Source organism: Kwoniella botswanensis, chromosome 1 (genome assembly GCF_036426115.1).
Source record: "Kwoniella botswanensis chromosome 1, complete sequence".
Classification (NCBI taxonomy): Eukaryota; Fungi; Basidiomycota; class Tremellomycetes; order Tremellales; family Cryptococcaceae; genus Kwoniella; species Kwoniella botswanensis.
Genome location: NC_088599.1, coordinates 17,516,583 through 17,531,796, shown reverse-complemented (window position 1 = coordinate 17,531,796; position 15,214 = coordinate 17,516,583). Strand labels below are relative to the sequence as shown.

General features: G+C 44.1%; 6 protein-coding genes across 6 annotated transcripts; 2 read left to right on the top strand and 4 right to left on the bottom strand.

The window, feature by feature from the left end:
• Nucleotides 1–209: 209 nt before the first annotated feature.
• On the top strand, nt 210–1,265 carry L199_006634 (uncharacterized protein; the record flags this gene model as incomplete). Its single annotated transcript, XM_064892332.1, has 1 exon — nt 210–1,265. One exon carries the CDS (start codon nt 210–212, stop codon nt 1,263–1,265), a length of 1,056 nt encoding a protein of 351 aa, XP_064748404.1.
• Nucleotides 1,266–1,700: 435 nt separating this feature from the next.
• On the bottom strand, nt 1,701–3,320 carry L199_006633 (uncharacterized protein; the record flags this gene model as incomplete). The annotated part of the gene is made up of 3 exons (XM_064892331.1): nt 1,701–2,424; nt 2,506–2,627; nt 2,802–3,320. 3 exons carry the CDS (start codon nt 3,318–3,320, stop codon nt 1,701–1,703), a joined length of 1,365 nt encoding a protein of 454 aa, XP_064748403.1.
• Nucleotides 3,321–3,936: 616 nt separating this feature from the next.
• L199_006632 (uncharacterized protein) lies at nt 3,937–7,796 on the bottom strand (the record flags this gene model as incomplete). Its single annotated transcript, XM_064892330.1, has 9 exons — nt 3,937–4,329; nt 4,414–4,811; nt 4,882–4,958; nt 5,058–6,276; nt 6,340–6,574; nt 6,634–6,696; nt 6,749–6,790; nt 6,852–6,921; nt 6,997–7,796. The coding sequence occupies 9 exons, from the start codon at nt 7,794–7,796 to the stop codon at nt 3,937–3,939; spliced, it is 3,297 nt and encodes a 1,098-aa protein (XP_064748402.1).
• Nucleotides 7,797–8,765: 969 nt separating this feature from the next.
• On the top strand, nt 8,766–9,865 carry L199_006631 (uncharacterized protein; the record flags this gene model as incomplete). The annotated part of the gene is made up of 4 exons (XM_064892329.1): nt 8,766–9,051; nt 9,133–9,407; nt 9,559–9,662; nt 9,763–9,865. The coding sequence occupies 4 exons, from the start codon at nt 8,766–8,768 to the stop codon at nt 9,863–9,865; spliced, it is 768 nt and encodes a 255-aa protein (XP_064748401.1).
• A 2,555-nt stretch (nt 9,866–12,420) lies between these two features.
• Nucleotides 12,421–12,888, bottom strand: L199_006630 (uncharacterized protein; the record flags this gene model as incomplete). The annotated part of the gene is made up of 2 exons (XM_064892328.1): nt 12,421–12,594; nt 12,673–12,888. The coding sequence occupies 2 exons, from the start codon at nt 12,886–12,888 to the stop codon at nt 12,421–12,423; spliced, it is 390 nt and encodes a 129-aa protein (XP_064748400.1).
• Nucleotides 12,889–13,787: 899 nt separating this feature from the next.
• L199_006629 (uncharacterized protein) lies at nt 13,788–15,201 on the bottom strand (the record flags this gene model as incomplete). Its single annotated transcript, XM_064892327.1, has 3 exons — nt 13,788–14,107; nt 14,171–14,671; nt 14,763–15,201. The coding sequence occupies 3 exons, from the start codon at nt 15,199–15,201 to the stop codon at nt 13,788–13,790; spliced, it is 1,260 nt and encodes a 419-aa protein (XP_064748399.1).
• Nucleotides 15,202–15,214: the final 13 nt, after the last annotated feature.

The window sequence follows — 15,214 nt, the reverse complement described above, 5'->3', positions numbered from 1 at the left end:
GACTCTTACGGTGACATGTGCCAAGATATTCATTCCGGCATCTCCTCGACCTAAAAAGCGGTGCGACAAGAAATGTACTCGTATAAATACTCTAATAAGCTTGTACCTCCATGATTCTCTTCCTCAAATCCAGAAACCCATTTGACATCATCGATACCTCTTATACAATCATACCGTACCATACTCTCCTACACCTTACACCATACACAATGTCAGTCGAGGAACACATCCAATCGTCCCTCTCACTCAATTCGCAACTTCTCTCCATCCTCTCGTCCACCGACCATTCCATCCCAGATCTCAAACAACAACAACTCTACCTATCTGACCTTACTTCTCAACTATCTTCCATCGACGCCAAACTCAAGGAATTAGACAGAGTAAGGGAAAAAGAGAAGAAGGAACATATCTCATACCGTGACTCGGTCTTCAAGAGATTCGCATACAAGTCAACAGGTAGGAAAGAGAAATTTGAGAAGAAAGCCGAGAAAGAGGAAAAGGATTATTTCGATAATTTACGTTCTACTCAACTTGCTCAAGATTCACGTAAACAGCTCATCCAACTTATCGAACAAGCTAAATCTACCGAAGACCAACTCAAACAGTCGGTTGATAAACATCAAAATGCACAGAGGGAGCTGGATCAATTGTACGATTCGATCTTTTCAGGATCGACACCTAGATATCCACAGGAAGATGATCTAGAACAACGATCCAACAATGCTTTGTCGGCATATCACTCTCTTCGACAATCTCTCGAAGCAGAACTACAAGTTAAGAACTTGTTGGAGCAGGCTAGTAGAGCTATGAGAGCCTGTTTAGATCATATGCGTGGTGCGGAGGGATATTCAACATGGGATATGTGGGGAGGAGGTACAATGTCAGATATGATGGAAAGAAATGAACTTTCATCGGCGGATCGTCAATGGTCAACAGTCCAACTTTTAACTCAACAGGCTAAAAACCTATCACAATCGGTGAGGGATTTACCCCAAGTTAGGGTAGCAATGGGGAATATAATGTCGGATGTCTTTTTCGATAACATATTTACGGATATGGCTTTTCACGATAAGATCAAGAATAGTATATACGAGTTGAATGTCGCTGCTGACGTCGTGGAGAGGAATAGGCAAGAGAATGAAATTAGATTGAATGAGATGGGAGGGGAATTGAAAGGGAGGGAAGAGAGGTTAGAGAGGAGTAGAAGGGATTTACAGGATTTGAGAAGTGAGATATTCAGACAGATAGGAGAAGGGCAGAAGTGAGAGGACATCAATATATATATATATATATTATATATAACGATATCAAAGTGAGGAAGAAGGAACAGAAGTAGTATCATGTGGAAGTGTCTCTTATAATCATCAATCATCGGGCCGTATGCTGTATCGAAAGAATTCGATTCTATAGTTACCGAGATAAAGAAGATCATGAATATGCAGGAATTATAATATGAACATGACATGCAGAATCAACGATGATCATGTTTTTATGCATTTTCTATCGTACATCTATCTTGACCCGTATTTTGATTGTATTTGTGACTAAATGAAAAGTGTACATGACTGCGATCCCCAACGCATCTAACAATTCTCGACTACATTTATAGATATCTCCAATCACCCTCTTTCACCATCGCTTCACACCAACTATATACTCATTCCTGATCTTCCTTCTTGACTTACAGACATTGAAGCTGATTATCGATGTAAATTACCTCTCCATTCTGTACCCTTCTCTCCCTTTTCCTCTTTCTTCTTCTCTTCATCCTCCCTCTCCTTATCTTCCTTATCCTTCTTATCCTTCTTGTCCTTATCCGCCTTCCTAGCTCTATGATCAGCCTGTTCAATCGCTCTAACCACATCGATCACTTCCAGAGGACTCAGATCGAAAGTTTGCGCCAATAAAGGTACCTGCGAAGGAGAGAGAAGTAAAGATGGATGATGAGCTTTTGACTTGATAGGTCCAGGTGAAGAAGGTAATTTTTCTTCTCCTTTTTCTGTTTTTGTCGATGACGTTTGATATACCATTGATTCAGGTGTGGTAGTCCCGTCGATCGATCCGGTAGTCTGCCCTTTAGCCTGTTTAGGTATTTCTTCTTTCTTCTCATCGTTTTGGGTGTTGTCCTCTCTTACTATATCAGTTAACGTATCCGTAGCCAGACCTTTCAAACTCTCATCTTCAGGAGAAGAAGTTTCATCCGGAGCTCTATTCTCTCTCTTCCCTTCTATACCTTCCTTGGTAGCATAAACATTTGACAGTTCTTTTGATTCTTTCTCGACTATCAGACCGTTCTGTAATAACGTTTCGAGGTATAATGCACCTCTCCAAGCTTTGTAATGCGACCATGCTCTCCAGAGTACATAGAAGAATGGGAAATTGGGGATGACGGGAATAATAGCGAATGGCCATGTTACGGGGGTACTAAGTGATAGAGAACAAGCAATATTAGCGGGTTGATTGGGTACATTGAAATACAGTGAAAACCGAATGTGTTTCACTCACAAGATCAAAGACCTGTACATCATTTTACGATGATACGGTATTCTATGTAGTAGGAATCGATGTAATTTCGGTAAGAGTGGTGGGAGGGTTGTACCTTTTATTTCTGGCCGTAAGAGGGGGATCTATCGTATGAATCGAGGGGATAATTAGCTCTGAAATGATTGATCACCAGAGGTATGAAATAGTATGGCACGATGTTGATATCGAATTAGACCAATGGTAGATATCATCTTTCACTACAACTCTGTTCGACCACCGCTATAGATTGATTGTACGATCCAGCCAACCCGACTCACCTCTATTCTCTCACCTACAAGTTTCCCATCCCTATCCACCTTTACTCCTTGACCCTCTTTGATCCCCTTCAAAGACCACTCCTCAAACTCTATCCTATCCATCAATTTCTCTCCCTTCTCGTAGAACCAGAACGTCCATGAGTCCTTGGGTTTCCTACCCAAATTCAACCACGTATCGCTTGCCTTGTTCAATGCCCGGGAAGTGAGTGATGGTGGACCTTGAGAAGGTGGTTTGTCAGGTTGGATAGTCTGGAATAACAACAAAGGTGTCTTGGCTGACTCCGATCCCGATCCCGATCCCGATCCAGACTCTGCAGGTCCCGGTGAGTCATTGTGTGAATGTGATGATTCGTTGGTTGGAGGGGCAGCAGGTGAGGGGTGATCGGAAGTAGGTGTACGTATAGGATTAGGTGGTGGAGATAATGGTAAAGAATGTGGTTTGGGTACTTTGGCCAAAGGCAAGGCGAATATCCTAAATGGTCTTGGTCTGACGATAGATTTGGGTATCTGAGATGACATGCTGGGTAAGTGGTTTGTCTATGTGAGATACAAGATGGTGAGATTGTAGTATATGAATGTATGAATGTGTCAAAAGCAGAATGGCAGATCTGTCTTTGTAACTAACTCCGCGATGAAAATCATTTGGTGCAACATTTATTCGACATGTCCTTGATTCAGGATATCCCACTAAACAAAGGAGACGCGTGGTGGTGCGTCATACCACCGGCAGATCCATGAGCGACCGCTGGAACATCGCCGAGGTGACAACGGGCAGCCAGAAGCACGGTGCATGTCGAATGGCATGCCAGCTAACAGCACGCTATAAACTTCCATATACAACACCCAATTTGACAGAACCATGCATGATCATCATATGAAAGCCGTGAAAGTATCGTTCGCAATACAAGTAAATACGAGTAAACCTGATTTTGTCATTTTATCCTTTCCTTTCCTAAAACCTACATATCATAGAAAATGAATCAGAAGAGAGAGAAAAGAATAACAAGAGAATAATCCAGTACAGCGTACACAATCACTTGCACTGGCACTTGACAAACCAAAAACCCCAGAAAGATATATATGAAATAGTGAATTCAATTCACTTTCACTTCAAGACCTGATCCAAATTTCGATCCTAACCTACAACACCTCTTGCTCTCTTATTTTCCCTCCCTCCATTCCCATCCTCTTGAGTCATCCCATTCGAATTGGAAGGTATGAAACTTGAATTACTGGGTAAGAAACCGATAGTAATTCCATTGACGAAACCCATCCCAGGACCTAAACCGGTCTGAGTCGGATCAACCTGTTGAATCGAGTTGGGGTTGGAACCATCCCATTCGTTAGGTATGACACTCCCATCATCGTTCAAAGCTTCTATTGGTCTTTTACGATTATTCCCTCCACTCCCTCCAGGAGATAGGAATCCCGTCGAGATCGAAGATGGATCACCGAGTATTATACCTGTACCGATCGATCCGCTGGAAAGACTGTTGGCATCTGGCATCATCCCAGTTGCTAGGAATTGCTACAAAAGCATAACCAAGTTTGTCAGCACCATGAGACATACTCCACTAAGTCACAACGGATAGTATTCGTAGATTGTACTCACCTGTAAAACCAATTGATAAGTCTCATCACTCCACCCACTACCCGCCAGCGGGTTCCGCATGATGACCTCCTCATCATGGTCGTTCTCTCCTCCATCGGCTGCAATATCCCCAGACCCACCCATCGAATTGGTATTCAGATCACCATTCCCACTTAGACCCATTAACAATCCCGCATTGCCCTGATTCTGTATGGTCGCAGCAGATATCGCCAGGGCTTCTTGGACATGTTGGTCCGATAATGGTGGGACACCCACTGAGATGGGTATGATCTTCTCGTATATCTGTGCTTGTCGTAAATGCATCAGATGTTTATCCAAGATCAAGAATAACCCATGCTTCGTAAATGGTTTAGCAAGGATATCGTTCATTCCTGAACGGATGTACGAATCGACGTCCTCTATTGGTTTTCGAAGAAGTAAACATCAGTTTTTGATATCAATAATAGGTCCAGTTTATGCAATACTTACGAGGCTGTGCATTGGATGTCATCGAGATGATAGGTGTATAATTATCGAATTGACGGATGAGCGAAGTGGCTTTCCGACTATATGGACCCAACAAAATCAGCAATCGTTTCTTCTGTAGACAAAGCATATCTTGTGGAGCTTTGCTTTCCAACAATGAAGAGCAATCTGACGCTCACCCATCCATATTCGGTCCGAAGAAAATATCCATCAACACCAAATCGTATTTATCCTTATTCATCTTTTCCACGGCCCCTTGAGCATTTTCGACCGTTTCCGTTACACATCCGAATTTACTCAAGAACTTGGATGATAGTTGCCTGTAAACCAAATCATCTTCTACAACTAATATTTTTGGGGTAGTGGCCCAATGAGGTTTGATAGTTGATCCTGAATGGGTAGATTTCGGTGATGATTTTTTGAACGTCTTGGAATGTCCGTGTCCATTCACGCCACCATTGGAATTTGATGATGAGGCCGAGATGACATTCCCATCTCCTGCTGATACTGACACAGCTGATTTACCTTTTATATCACTTAGATCGGCATTTTCGAATCCTCCAGGAGGTGGTATCACCATATCTACAATTTGAGACGCTGAAGCTTGACCTTGAACTTGTTCGGTAGACTCTTGTTCAGGTATAGATTCTAATCCACTGACTTCTCCTGCAACCGCAGAGTTACTTGCCCCGGTAGCTAGAGGAACAGCATTACCTTCTTCCGCAAATCTACCCGTGGGGTTATTCACCCCTCCACCACTCAATACATCATACATCATTCTCAGCGTTGATCCGTCCGATGATTTTCGATGATACATAGACATGGGAGCTTGAGTACCCTCCGTTAACCATGCGGGAGTTTCGGCAAACATGGGCGTCATACCCAGTGGTTCACCGTTGTATAGCGTTGGCATTTCACCTGCTGATTCGATGATTTCCTCTTTCGGCATGATAGAATCGGGTTGGACAGTTGCGCTAGAAGCTAGAGGAGGTAAAGCTGTAGGCGGCGGGGCAACAGCTTGTTGGGTGGGGGGAGGAGGCGCGCCTACGGGACCTGAGATACTACCCATTCGACTAGGAGCACCAGAGACATTCCTCATACCTCCAGCGGATACCGGTCCGCTGACACTTCCCCTACTACCCCTGCTGGGTGTCCCTTCTGTTCTAGGCGACGTCTGAGTGGTCCCTGCATTTGAATACAGTGGGTTAAAGCTAGGAGCAGCGCTCATGCTGTACTGACCCGACATTTGTGCAGGGTATGGAAGGGCTGATACAGGTGCACCATATTCTGTCGATGGAGCTGATCTGACTCCTTGCTGGGGTATCGAATCGAAAGCTTTGAACAGGTGTAGGATACGGGGCGAGTAATTCCCTTCACTCATGGGGGATCCGGAGGTCTCTAACAAGGTCATGAGTATTTGATCAGCTATGAACGTTGTACGGTATATAATGACATATTTACCTCTTTCACTAGCTGCCAGATGGTGGATAATCTCCTTCAGTACACCCATTACTCCCGATTCTCTAGCTCTGGCTTCTCTGACTTCTTCTAACGCTCTTTCAAGTTTTCCCTCCAGCGTCACTATCCTATTCTCCATTACATTGATCCTACTGGAATCTTCGGCTGAAAGACCGAATGCTCTAGGGGAAGTATCATCCCCTTCACCAGCTGTCTTACGTGGAGCTACCGCTTTTCGCTGTGATTATACTGGTTAGAAAAGCACCAACAGGGGAAAACGCGCAGACGGTTACTCACCTTGATGTTCTCCAGATCGGACTTTCCACCAGCTACGAAACTAGGATGTTGGAATTCCCATACCTGGCAGGAAAGTCAGCTCTGTAACGTGCCAATGATTCAACATATAGCTCACATTCTCCTTGATGGTCCCTGATTCCTCATCGACATGCTTGATCTATTCTCGAAGTTTGTCAGTTCCGACTTCCTCGCACTGTGTCATAGCAAGGTGCACATACCTTTGAGAACCCATATTTGTTCAGCTGTCTGACAAAACTCGAAAAGTTGGAATGTCTGAATGTCTGGGGTCTACCAGCCCATCCAATATATATATCAATTATTGCTCACAAAATTTTGCTGAGGAATAGGATAAAAGGGACTCACAATACTTTAGTAGTAAAATCGTTCATATCCCAAACCACAAAACTCGTTCCACCTCTACCCCAGCCTACTGAACCTCTTTTCCCATCTTTTCCCCTAGGCTGACCTGCAGCTTTTCCTTTCCCATACGTCGCACTTTCCTCTTCTAACATCTTATACAACTTCTTGATAAATTCCGATGGTCCTTGTTGTCCCCCTCCTCCACCTCCGCCTGCAGCTGAACCATCGTTGTTCCCGGACGTATTGGGTCTCTTATTGCTGCTTTCATTCCCTCCACCAGCCTGATTGACTTTGGTCTGTGCAGGTCCTGGCCCGGCCCGTCGATCTGAAGTCGATACTAGATCTTCTAATTTTACCCCTCCTCTGGTGTTTGACGTGGGAGTAACAACAGGTTGAACGGATGACCAAGGAATGTTAGGATTGGGCTGTTGACGAGGTGGAACAGGTTGACTAGGAGATGATCGAGCAGGTTGTGCATAAGCTTGGTGGGGATCGGGTCCACCAGCAGTGCCAGGTCTAGATGGTCCGGCAGCTGCATTGTACGCCTCTAGTGGTATGCCCCCTGGAGGACCTGGACCTGGAATCGGACCCGCTGTGGTCCACCCACCGTTGATAGCTTGAGGATGACGTTCGTAAGGGTATAAATTTGGATCGGGCGGATAAGACGTAGGTGGTGGTGGTAGACCTTGATGAATTACTGGAGGTAAGGGATTACCAGCAAGTGAAGGGTTGGGATAATACCCTGTTCCGCCTTGAGGATGTAACTGATAAGAGTAAGGTGGTCCCGATGGTATCCTCGACATGATTGGGCTCAGTGATTTTCCTTATCAAGCCCAGATGACAAGAGACTAAGAATGGTTCCGACCACAAACTGACAGACTTGAAAGAAGCTGTGCGCCGACTACGAGGTGATCAATGAATCAGTTGAACAAATCTTATAGATGGGTTTTTTGTTTATGCAGAAGAAACAGAGGTGGTATGCAGCAGTCGGTATATTCTATGGTGGGTGATTGTACGGGACTAACGAAAAATTGGTAATTGACGTACGTCCAAGTTACTTGTACCTAGGTACTGTTCTTGATTCTCTTGTCTTCTCCTCGTCCCTCTTAGCTCTTGACAGCGATATTATCGCCACTACTTTTGACTGGCGATGTGATATGGGTGGATGTACGGATCTTCTATCAAGATTTAAGGTATGTATGCTGGTATGGATGTTTGAGTGTTGAATATAAAGGAGGTGAGAATGATATGGAAGAGGACAATAGATGCACGATGTCCCCCACTCTCACTGTCACTGTAACTCTACGAGTACAGCATCAACATGCACCGTATGGTAGCCAGTGTATTTTGATCCCGCTAGGTGTATACTAAATATCCGAACTCACACTAAAAGAGGGTCCATCAATCAAATTTTCACCATCAACCGTCAAGCGGACGGCGGGGTCCAGTCTTACAGCCGCTATACGCTACATGCCACAGAGCTCTATAGCATGATTGCCTCTTCATTCTTCTCGAGCAGCTTCCCATTCTCTCTACCATGATCATTGTCACCACCAAGAGACAACCATAAGCCGCCGACGTATACGGGAATCACCAGTCAAGGGGTGATGACGTAACATTTGTCAATGTGGCGGAGGGAGCCGAACAAGATGCGGACGTGAATCCAACTTTGCAACTTGCGAAATATCAGATAATTCCGTAGCAATAAGTACCAATGAATGCTGTTATGAGATATCAATTGCAGGTAGAAGATCTATCAGTCTGTAATTACCATGCCATCATCTTCACCAGTCATAATACTCACCGGAGCCTCAAGGGGCTTAGGTCTAGCAGTTCTGAAGATCCTATTAACAAAACACAATGCTAGGGTAGCCACGCTTTCAAGATCGATATCAACCGAGTTACAAGGTGTCGTAGATGAGTATGGTAAAGATAGGGTATTACCTGTTCAAGGAGATGTTGGTAAACCAGAAGATAATATCAAGGTGGTGGATGAGACGAAGAATAGATGGGGCGAGATAAATGCATTGATATTGAATGCTGGAACTATCGAACCTAGTATGTCACATCTCAAGTCAGTTAAAGCTCCATAAATGGGCCAAATAGCTAATCGGACATGACTGTGTATTGGTATCATAGAAAAGATCGATTCTTTACCTACTGAAAGTCTTATTCCATACGTCCAGACCAATCTCCTCTCCACCATCTACCTCGTCCAACCTGCCTTGCCATACCTACGTCAATCAAAGGGTAAAGTAGTATTGATATCTTCAGGAGCGAGTACGACGGGATATCAAGCTTGGGGACTATACTCCATGGTCAAAGCTGGAATGAATAGTCTAGCTAGGACTTTGGCTGCTGAGGAGAGGGAGAATGGTGTGGGAGTATTTGCAATTAGACCTGGGATGGTCAATGTGAGTTCCAGTATGATCGACCTATTCTTCATCAATCTGTAGAAGCTTATATCTCTGTCTGCAATCTGTGTTTTTAGACCGACGTAAGTGCAGCTCCTAAACTGTGTCGGCATTCCAATGGAAAATATATATTGACTCATTGTTTGTATAGATGCAAGCTCTCCTTCGTACTGACGGTCCAGCAGCGATGCATCCCGACGAGATGATCAAGTTCCAATCGGCTTATGAGAAAGGTGAACTCCTAACGCCGGAACAGTGAGTCAAGTTCTCCCCCCTAAATCTCGTCTTTTCTTGCCACAAGGTCGACAGGCATTATGTGAATAAGAATATCTCGCTTACTCAAAACGATGTACAGACCCGGATCAGTGATAGCTGGATTAGCGATTTCCGGACCCCAGGAGCTCAGTGGTGAATATATAAATTGGGCGGACGATAGATTACAATCATTCAGACATTAGACTACAAGATGACCCATGAATCAACCATACGCGATAATGCACGTATTTCGTATTCGAAATGAGATCCCGCTCAACCATGAGTCAATACAATATCCTGTCCTCGATGTCACACTACTCAAGCCAAATTGTCATTGAATGCATCTGTGGCGTATACTTCAAATAGACAGGATGTACGTGTCAAGTCAGAATCGGACGATTGAAATTACTGTGATATCTGCTTTCCATATCGTGGCTCATCAATCCTTTGTTTGTCCCTATTCAGGATTAACGTATCGACTAAATGCAACCACCGACGAAGACGGATTTGGCTTCTCAAGTTTTCTCTTTATATTATACCAGACTGTCCGAGCTGGACCTTGTATTGTCTTGCATCCCTCTGAGTGGCAAGCGTCCTGCTTGCAGTTCGAGTCCTACATATTCAAAACGTTTATTGCCATTCAGCTCACCAATAAGCATATCGTTCCCCTGATAGTCGATATGGACAGTGAATCTACACTTGAAGGACATGTAGTACTTTGCCTATAGGCATTTTGGTCTTCTAAGTAATATGGTGGGTTACTGTGGAAATCCATAGATCCACATGAGAAAGTATGGGTGAGAAAGTAGTAATCGTCCTCCCCTTCGAGCAGTATGGCCGCCACGTCGTTCAGCGACACGCCGCTGTTGACGGTACGAACCGATCTCTCAGTGGTTGTGTAGGACATGATACGATTTGAATATCTTATGTTAGTAGGTTGTGAACCGCATGAGACGTAGTAACTGTCAAATCGAGGATCTTCTTAACATTGTACTCTTATTGTAACATGAGATGTGTTTATATCTGTCACCGTCTGGAACATTGTCGCAAAAACAGAGCTCGAGGTACCTTCAACCTTTGTCTACCTCACGTCATGTTATGTCCGACGTTTGAAAGGATGTCGAACGACAAGATTCTGACTCGTCGCAGAAGAAACAGCTATGAATCTCCATGACGTGACTCGTAAGCTTGAGACTAACTTTATCTGTTTCAAAGCCACCTTGCATACTGTAGTTGGCAATCCAGAAGTAGTCGACAGACAGGGTACTGTGACAATGCACGCTTCTCCACAGTATTTCATATGGCAATGGGGCAAGATTGTATGCCACACACCGTACTGTACTGTACCATACAAATGAAATCGACGATATATGTTTCTTTCCTTTGATACATAGATGCCGCTTCCAGCTTCCATGTCATCAGCAATCTTCGAAGGCATTTTCTTGTGTCATACATCACAGGATACAGTAGTTATAGAAGCATCGTTGATACTTCCTCAGGATTTTGTACTTGTGAAATGTGGCAATCCCCTTTCCCCTTGGATGCCTCTGGGCTTACAGAGGAGCAGGGTTCTGCATATCCTGTGCATACTTCCATCTCTCTTCACGTACCTTGTGAGTCATACTATAGGCTGTAAATCGCAAAGGGTGTTTATATAACGACCTATTGACCCAGAGATCAGCAGTCAAAGAAGCTGATTTCTTGGATTTACAGTATTTTACTTCTGTGAGAGGGCAATCATTACATGTCGTGTTCTAGCCATCCGCAGGTCAGCATGGTATCTTCCGTCAGGAGGAAAAATCGTATTATGGTGTTCATATGTCTAACCAATAGGGTATATGGAGGATAAGGTAGATGAATTGGACCTATAGGACAAGTCAATCCGTTCGTCATCTCCGTTCTCGCTTGAGTGTGGATCGGTACTCCACCAATGACAATGACAGTGCCGCAATCCTCATGTCTACCGAACAGGTGTGGCCCATGAAGGTTACTTCTCAATAGATATTCGACATCATTCGCTGAAAAGGTTTCATTGAAAACCATTGTCGATAGTCTCGGGAGCTGACCAAATGCTGAGTTTAGCGATGTCATCCTTGGGTGAATTGTGGTATCAAGTCAATATGGATGAAGTTCTCAGCACTGTACGCGATGAACAGATGTTATTGTCTAGATCTAGGAAAATAAGTAGGATCAATTAAGGATATAAAAAAGCATATTTCAGAGGAGAGATATGCTTCTTTATATGCGAGTAGGAATTCTTCGTCACGCTGATCGCGAAGGCAGAGTAATTGATTTGGCACAATGGAGGAAAGCCAAGCTGGCGGGATTGTGTTTTTTTTTTTCAACTCAGCTCGGTCAGATAAGCTCATTAAATTCAAGATAGCCCACCGAGTGTAAATAATCATTCAAATGCTTCTCCTTTAGTCATGGTGACCGTGATGGATCTCGGCCGTACATGCAAACAGGCATATTCTGTCAAATCGTACACTCAAGAAGAGTTCCAACAAATTTTCCAAGCCTTCTTTCATGACAAATACAATATATTCCTGGATTGCCATAATCTCAGAGACCGAACTTGTCATATTCTGAGCCGTAGAGATTCGCGGTGTCTGACTTACAAAACAAGTTTGGGGAAAGAGATGGTACGAAGCATGCATGTCATACTGTAAATGATTCTCCCGAACATACCATCGCGCTTTTGCTAATAATACTTCATTTGCCAGTCTCATAACTTTGCCGTCACCTGTAACTTCCAACATCAGAGCTGGATGAGGTCTTCTTCATAGGTGCAGGTGGAAACACCAACTTCTACGATGGGGCGTTCCTCATGATAAAGACCTTTGTTGATTAAATAATAGGTTCGAGTACTTGCATCGTCCTTGGTTGTGCAATGATAAAATTCTTCTATGTCTTTCGGTCCGTGTGTCCCTTCCTACGATACAGCACGATGAGTCAAACCCAGATGTAGACTGGTTGGCATAATAATGAGCTGTTGAAAATGACCACTTACTGGACATTTACTATTCTCCAAGACGAATGCTCGAGCATCCCAATCATCAGGTATACCACCAACAATGCTCAACCCCCGGCAGCTCTCATACCTAGCGATAAGATATTGGGTAGCAGTACCTGAGAGGATACTCTTTATATCATTTGGGGACGCGTTCGAAGACTGGTTGTAAACGTGAACTTTTTTCGTGGAAAGTGAAGTGTTCTGTTTCGACATGATGGACATAAGTGATTCAGTGGGGAAAATACCTCACTGAAGAGTAGTTGTCTACTAAAACTGATACCTATGCAAGCTATCACTCCAAATGGGATACACATCACAAATCCTGTTTGCATAAAGACAAGAAGCACATAGTATTTATACCCTTGATCATGGAAAGCAGCATCGTATTGGCACTGGAGGCATCCATTCTTCCGAGTCTGAGGTACTATGCTTGGACTCTGGGTCTTCATGAGGCCTTCGCTTGATCTAGTCTTCTCATTTGTAGCATATCATCAGAACGCGAAGCCTCATCTCACCTTCTTACAAACGTCGTCCTCGCATACGCGCAGCACTTACCCGAAGGCGCTAGCCGACCACGAAACCCGACGGACAAAGGGCGAAATTGAGAGAAAACAGCTGAACTTTGGAAGAGCTTTGATCAAAGGATATGAGCTCAAATCACGGTCGAATAAACACTGTACTGTTCTCCGAATCATTGAAGTGCTGCTGTACAACGATCTGATACTAACTCGTCGCCAGTAGCTACACACCCCATCTACGGTCATAGAAGCTAGAAAACGCCACATCCCGTTAGCTCTGCCAAGCTTAAGCTGGCTGTCGCCTGGCTAGTACCAAGTTGGGGGACCACATGGAAATTCCAGGTACTGTAGTTTTTGCTCATCCGCGTGGGCAAGGACGAATGTTGACCAGCTTATATAGTCTTCTTTTAGTTTTTTTCAGTGTGGTCGCTATCTTGAGTATTCTTCGATCCATACAAAAGGTCTAATCATAATATCATATCGTATAATGGCGAACAGATGTGAGTATACAACAACCACAGGATGAACGTGAACATACAATATAGCATACAACACAGAAGATGTTGAGTAGAAGTACGATCAGAAAAGGCCCGATCATCCCGGTCCTTCTCCTCCCACAAATTCAGCGAACCATTTCGCAATCCCTTCAACTCTCCTAATTCCGATTTCACTTCTTCCCAATCTCAAATCGGGTCTCAACATCTTATCTTCAAGTAACATCCTTCCTCTTGTCCCCTTTCCTCCTGTCGTAGGAGGTTTACCCAATCTGGTTGGCGGCTGATATATATAGTCGTTTCGGGCGGCTGATTCGTACCTTGGCAGAGTACGATACAAGATAGTGATTTTAGGTGAGTGATGAGGTGATATGGAGATATGAGAAGATTCTTTAGCTGTTGAGGGTTTGTATTCGACATCTGTATGTGGAAGTACAATGTCAGCCATTGATCATGCATAACAATCTATTTGATACGACTTACTCTCCAGCAGGACTACGTCCCCTCTCCTCATTTTCTCTGCATACTCCAAGGCACAATCATCCCACAATCTCACTATACTCGTCAATTCCACTTCTCCTGCCGAAGGCTGAGCAGTCACCGTCCATTTACCAATATGCAATACACTCCCTCCTCCTTCTTCCTGGGCTATCACCTTTCTCGTAAACCCAGACTGGAAAGTGTTCTTTCGCTGTCTTTGTACTATAGGTTCACAAGCTAACACACATACTATCACCGAGCACATCAGTTTCCCCCTTGACGTGGATGACAAAAGCGAATGAAGGGTCGACAGTCTATGTAAAGGGATTGACCATCTAGGTAGATTTGATACGGATGTATTCCCAGGGTTGGTAAGTAGTTGACTCTGACTTGGAAAAGAGGTTGTCGTAGTTGATAGGGAATCAACGGATTCATCTTGGAAATCCTTCGTTTGGTCGGGAGGTGCGGAAGGATATATCTGAGGGAGAGTGTTGAGTAGTGAGACTTAAACAATGAGTTGCGTATGGTCAGTCTTATCACCAAATTAGAGTACTTGCACGAGATATGTTAGGGACGGTCGGACTGCAAGACTCACTTGATTGCCTTGTGACCCGTCTAGATTGTCGTCTACCTTCTTCAAGCTCAAAATCTCTCACAATGACTTTTTCCAAGTTCTTATCTACCACTTCGTGAGCTTCCGAGATGTTTTCAGCCCCAGTGACAGCCCTTGAGATCCCCTCTTTCAGATTCCAATTTTCATTGTCTTTTGGAATGTCCGCTTCGCGTCTCTCAGTCCTCTTACCTAGAATAGTACTTCTCTCCAAGCTCTCCAAGCCATCTTGAGAGAATTCTATCCATGTTGAATTCCTCTTACCTAGTCGATCTCGCAGGGACAATGTCTGCGAGTAGTCTTGCGAGTGTTCGAGAGGGGGAGATTGCAAGGTATGGAATTTCAGTTCTAACTTCGAATTATTATTTGATAGAGGGAAGGATTGGATCGTTGGAGGCGGTAGAAATACTTGAGGGAATGTCATATCTGCAGCAGCA